Raw genomic sequence first — 5,165 nt, forward strand, 5'->3', positions numbered from 1 at the left:
CACACACTCACACACACACACACACACACACACACACACATACGGAGTATAAACACACATCTGTGTGTGTGCAGGTGTGTGAGTATCCAGACGGCACCAAGTCTCTGAAACTGGGTGATTTTGGTCTGGCGACGGCGGTGGAGGGACCGCTGTACACCGTCTGCGGGACACCTACGTACGTCGCACCGGAGATCATCGCAGAGAGCGGGTAAAACTTAGCCTATAAAACTACTATTTCATTATTTTATGTAAATTTGTAAGGCCTAAGGTCTCTAGATAGTCACACACAATCTCCTCATGTTTTCTGTCTCTGATTGATAGTTTAGAGTGTTTATCCAGTCGAAGCTCTTTTAGTGTAACTGTAGCTGGAGCTTCTCGTGTCAGATCTTGACTGGTTTTGATCAAGTAAGCGTCAGAATAACTGCAGTAATATCTCCAGATGAACACTTACTGGACTGAAGCAGCTCAGCTTTACTTGATTCTCCATCAATCATGTTTTAGAGTCTCAAATCTGATCCTCAGGATCTTTTGAGGAGCGTTTGTTTCCAGAAGCTTTACTTTCACTGTTCCTCAGCGGAGGAATGATCTTCACAAGCCTCCAGAACATCTCACATCTTCTGAGGAGCCTTTATTTCTTCAGCTCTCAATCACTGCATTATATGTTTGGAGCATTTCAATCTCATCTCACTGAGACAGATTACTGCAGATATAGAGTGACCGCTGATATTTAGATCAGTTTATGTCAGTTTTTTCCCCTCCGTATTCTCACTGTATCAGACTATATGAGCCATAAAAGCCTGATGGAGCAAATATGATACAAGACATAAAACACATATGCAAAGTTTAAGCAAACTTTTTCTTATGATTCGTTTTAGTGAACTGGTTCACTTGGATGATGCATGTAAATGAAGCAGTTCATAAAAATTATTCAGTGATTCTTTGTGAAGGATTTTAGGTGTTTTATAGAGAAATATTTAATGAATTGCTGATCTTGCTTGTGTTTATTGTACATTTAATTTTAATGCTGTCATCCTTAGTTTATACTTCATAAGTGATGTTCTTCCTCTATATTTTTGTCTTGTTTTCCAGTACAGATATCTACATTTTCTTAAATCAAGATACATTTACTGGAAATGCAAAATAGCATAATAATTCTTGTTTTCTTACCACAGAAATAGTGTAAATAAATAAATAAAAATAGGCATTTTGCAGTGCATTAATTCAAAACCCCTCAGTGTTTTTGTACAAGTGTTATTTTAGTATCATTGATATACTATTATACTGTTTTTATTATTATATATTTGAATTTGTTTTCATATTTTCTGTTTTCATTTTTATTTTAGTTAAAGTGTTAGTAATTTTGTTTTATAAAGCGGAGAGTTCCGGTCCTTGATTCTGATTGGCTGAATCAGGTTCGAAGCTGTTGTAAATTACTCTACAAAGTAACATACACCTTTGTTTATGTTTGTCTGTTGCTCGGCAACCACTTTGTAGCAACCACAACTGTTTCTGAGGAACTACATTGTTTGGTGGAAGAATACTGTTTTTATTAATATCATTACACTTTATTTGCTCCGTTTTATTTTGTGAAACCTTGCTACGTATATGGAATAACAGTTTTATAAAAGCAATAATCCCCGTGAAGCCGTGGTTTACAGTGAATTTATAACAGCTAAGGGGGTTTTAGGCACTCCGCTTCACTATAAATTCACTGTAAACCACGGCTTCTTGGGGGTTATTGCTTTATTTGTAATTGTTATTAAAGGGGTCATATGATGCTATTTTAAAGATCATTATTTTGTGTATTTGGTGTAACAGAATATGTTGACATGCTTTAATGTTCAAAAAACACATTATTTTTCAAATACTGTACATTATTGTAGGTCCTCTATGCCCCGCCTCTCTCAAACGTGGGGGTGTGTTAGAACGAGCCGTTTTAGGTAGGCGTGACTGACTCTTAACTTTTATAAAGAATATCTCTTTGGATTTGAGACTTTAGTGTTTGCAACTTTACAGATCTTCTTTATGCACCAAGAGCTTGTAACACTCCAAAGAGAAAGGAAAAATTGAAATCGCATCATATGACCCCTTTAAGTTTTTATTCACGTTTTAGTTATTTTAGTACATCAAAGTAAACTAAATGAAAATTAGAAATACTTCCTTGGCAACTAGCTGAAATAAAATAAGTTTAAGTTACAAACATTTTTTTAAAGGTTTTAGTTAACTATAATAACCCTGTTTGGTGCCAAAGAAATATTTCTGTTTGTAATGATAGTGATTATATCATCTGTAACATAGCTCACTTCATTTTTAACAGGTTAGTGCGACTAACTTAACTACTTTAAATGACAAGAAACAGTGGTTTGTGCTGATAGCTGGAGCGAGAGCACATAGTGTTTAGTGTTTAGTGTTCAGTGGAGTGAAAGCATGTGTGTGCTGCAGGTACGGGCTGAAGGTGGACATCTGGGCTGCGGGTGTGATCACATACATCTTGCTGTGTGGCTTTCCTCCGTTCCGCAGCGAGAAGAACCAGCAGGAGGAGCTGTTCGAGCAGATCTTACTGGGCAGACTGGAGTTTCCCTCGCCGTACTGGGACAACATCAGCCTCTCTGCTAAGGTTTGCAAAGAACAACCACACAAACACAGAATAAACGCTCATTCAGCGCTCACTTTTACTGCTTACTTTCAAGTTTTGAATTGTTGAGCCACAGAATAAAAAAAAAAGGTATTTGCGAGTTTATATCTCACAATTCAGATTTTTTCCTGCAACATAAACTTGCAATTCTGAGAAGTTCAAATTGTGCAATTACCTTTACTACTTTTTTTTTTTTTTTTTAAGTCAGATTCTTTTTGGAATTTTCAGTGTGAACGCACTACTCACACTATTTATACTACAAAACGTCATAGAATAGTGCATAAGTATGTGATTTGGGACGCACCTAGTTACTTGTTTTATTCTTTTATTCCGTGGCAAAAACAAGCTTCCATAAGAATCTGATGTGTCTTTTGCAGGATTTAATTGGTAAGATGTTGCAAGTGAATGTCGGTGCTCGTTACACGGCTGACGAGGTGCTGAAACACCTGTGGATGCAGGTGAGGAGATACTCACACACACTCTCACACACACACTCTCTCACACACACACACACTAACATTCTCATTCTGTGCACAGTGTATCATTTTAAAAAACAAATTAGTACTATTATACATCAAGGATGCATTAAATTGCTCAAAAGTGACATTTATAATGTTACAATGTTTTCAACATTGATAATAATCAGAAATGTTTCTCGAGCAGCAGATCAGCATATTAGAATGATTTCTGAAAATCATGTGACACTGAAGACTGGAGTAATGATGCTGAAAATACAGCTGCGCATCACAGAAATAAATTACAGTTTAACAGATATTCACACAGAAAACTGCTGTTTTAAATTAGAATAATATTTCACTATTTTTACAGCACTTTTGATCAAATCAATGCAGCCTCGGTGAGCAGAAGAGAGAGACTTCTTTCAGAAAATCTTACCGTTATGTAAATGTTGTTGTGTGTGAGCAGGACGATGCGATGATGGACACCAACATGGCGTGTGAGATGGAAGATGGTGTTGAATCAGAAAACACACACAACAGCACAGCAGCAGAGGCTGAGGTGACACACACACACACACACACACATACCATAATTACCTTCAGCTGATACACTGTGTCTCGTTTCCTCTGTTACATGTGGATCATCTCCATGGTAACATTTGTTATATATATATATATTTTTTTAAGAAATGTCTTATATTTAGCATTAAATAACATTTAGACATTCATGTTACAAAAGATTTCTATTTCAAATAAATGCTGTAAATGTTGAGTGTAACATCTGATTGTGTGTAGATGACAGCTGGCAGTAGTCTGATGAATCTCTCCGGAGGCGCAGAAGAAGAGAAACCCTGATCACCACCACAAACCTCAACACAGAGACCAGACCAGACCAGACCACCGTCTCTCTTCATCTTCCATCCTGTTATTAGTGGTGTTTGCTAAGTCAGCCATCGATTTACTAAGTTCTCATATTTTAGTGTTAGCCACATGCTGCAACCTCTAGCACTAAGTATTACATCCCATAGACACTCAGAACACCTTAGCAACTGCATAGCAACACCACAACAACCACCGCAGCATCGAGGCAGTTTGTTTACATGCACTCATTTTCTTCAGTCTGAATGAATCCAATCCGATTTCAGATCCTGAAAGTTGTTTATATGAAAGGTAAACTTCACATATTCATTTACATGTATATTTACATATTCCGAACAAAAGACACCTCTTTGATAACTGGAAAAGGCCACTGCGATAATGTCACCAGAGCTAACGCGAGTCGTTTTGGATTAGATGACACCTAAAAGAAAAGCTGACAAATATGTCAGAAGACCTTTTTTTTTTTTTAGCAAATATTTAGTAAATATTCCTTCTCCTCTACTGACCAGCTAACAAAAATATGTTCTAAGAAAGTTATAATAACGTTATGAAAACGTTATTTCTGAATGTTTTGAAACAAGTAGTAACTTTCAAAAAAAAAAAAAAAGTTAGATGTACATCCAACTAAAATGTTTTCCTAATGTTTCCGTGATGTTATAAAATGTTCTCTGAACGTTCTAAACATCCAGTTTGTTAATGTTTAGAAACATTGTTTTTTTTTTTTTTGGTTCTATTTGATCATTTTGCAAACATTAGGGCAATGTTACTTTTGAATGTTCTCTGAACATTCTAAAACTAGTAACATTTTTAAAAAAAACTTAAGGTAAATGTCCAACTAAAGCGTTTCAGGAATGAAGTATAAATAATGTTTTTGTGCTAATGTTTTGAGAACACTCTTAAAGACCAGAGAACTTTGAGCAAACATTCTATTAACGTTACTGGAAGAATGTTCGTGAGAGAACCTTAACCAAAGTTCTGAGAACGTTCCCTGGTGGCTGGGATTATTAGTTCGTAGGAGGTAAATACATAATGTCTGTAATATAAGACACATCCCAGATAGCACAGGTACGTCTGCAAGATGTCTGTTAAAGATCTACATAGCAATGCCCTAGCAACCATCTATAACACCTATCACCTGCCTTGCAACCAACTGCCTAACAACCCCCTAGCAACCACCAAGAAAACCCTACAGA

At 36.4% G+C, this 5,165-nt stretch overlaps 1 protein-coding gene across 1 annotated transcript in view; it reads left to right on the top strand.

Moving 5' to 3' along the window:
• LOC107748288 (serine/threonine-protein kinase DCLK2-like) overlaps positions 1–4,399 on the top strand; it is an 18,745-nt gene extending 14,346 nt beyond the window's left edge. The window contains exons 10-14 of the mRNA XM_016563026.1: positions 75–208; positions 2,443–2,617; positions 3,013–3,093; positions 3,560–3,652; positions 3,889–4,399. Coding sequence (XP_016418512.1) covers positions 75–208; positions 2,443–2,617; positions 3,013–3,093; positions 3,560–3,652; positions 3,889–3,948 — 543 coding nt within the window. The 3' untranslated portion in view covers positions 3,949–4,399. The remainder of the gene's footprint in view (positions 1–74; positions 209–2,442; positions 2,618–3,012; positions 3,094–3,559; positions 3,653–3,888) is intronic.
• The last annotated feature ends 766 nt before the right edge of the window (positions 4,400–5,165 follow it).

Source organism: Sinocyclocheilus rhinocerous, unplaced genomic scaffold (genome assembly GCF_001515625.1).
Source record: "Sinocyclocheilus rhinocerous isolate Xijiao unplaced genomic scaffold, SAMN03320098_v1.1 scaffold3214, whole genome shotgun sequence".
Taxonomy (NCBI): domain Eukaryota; kingdom Metazoa; phylum Chordata; class Actinopteri; order Cypriniformes; family Cyprinidae; genus Sinocyclocheilus; species Sinocyclocheilus rhinocerous.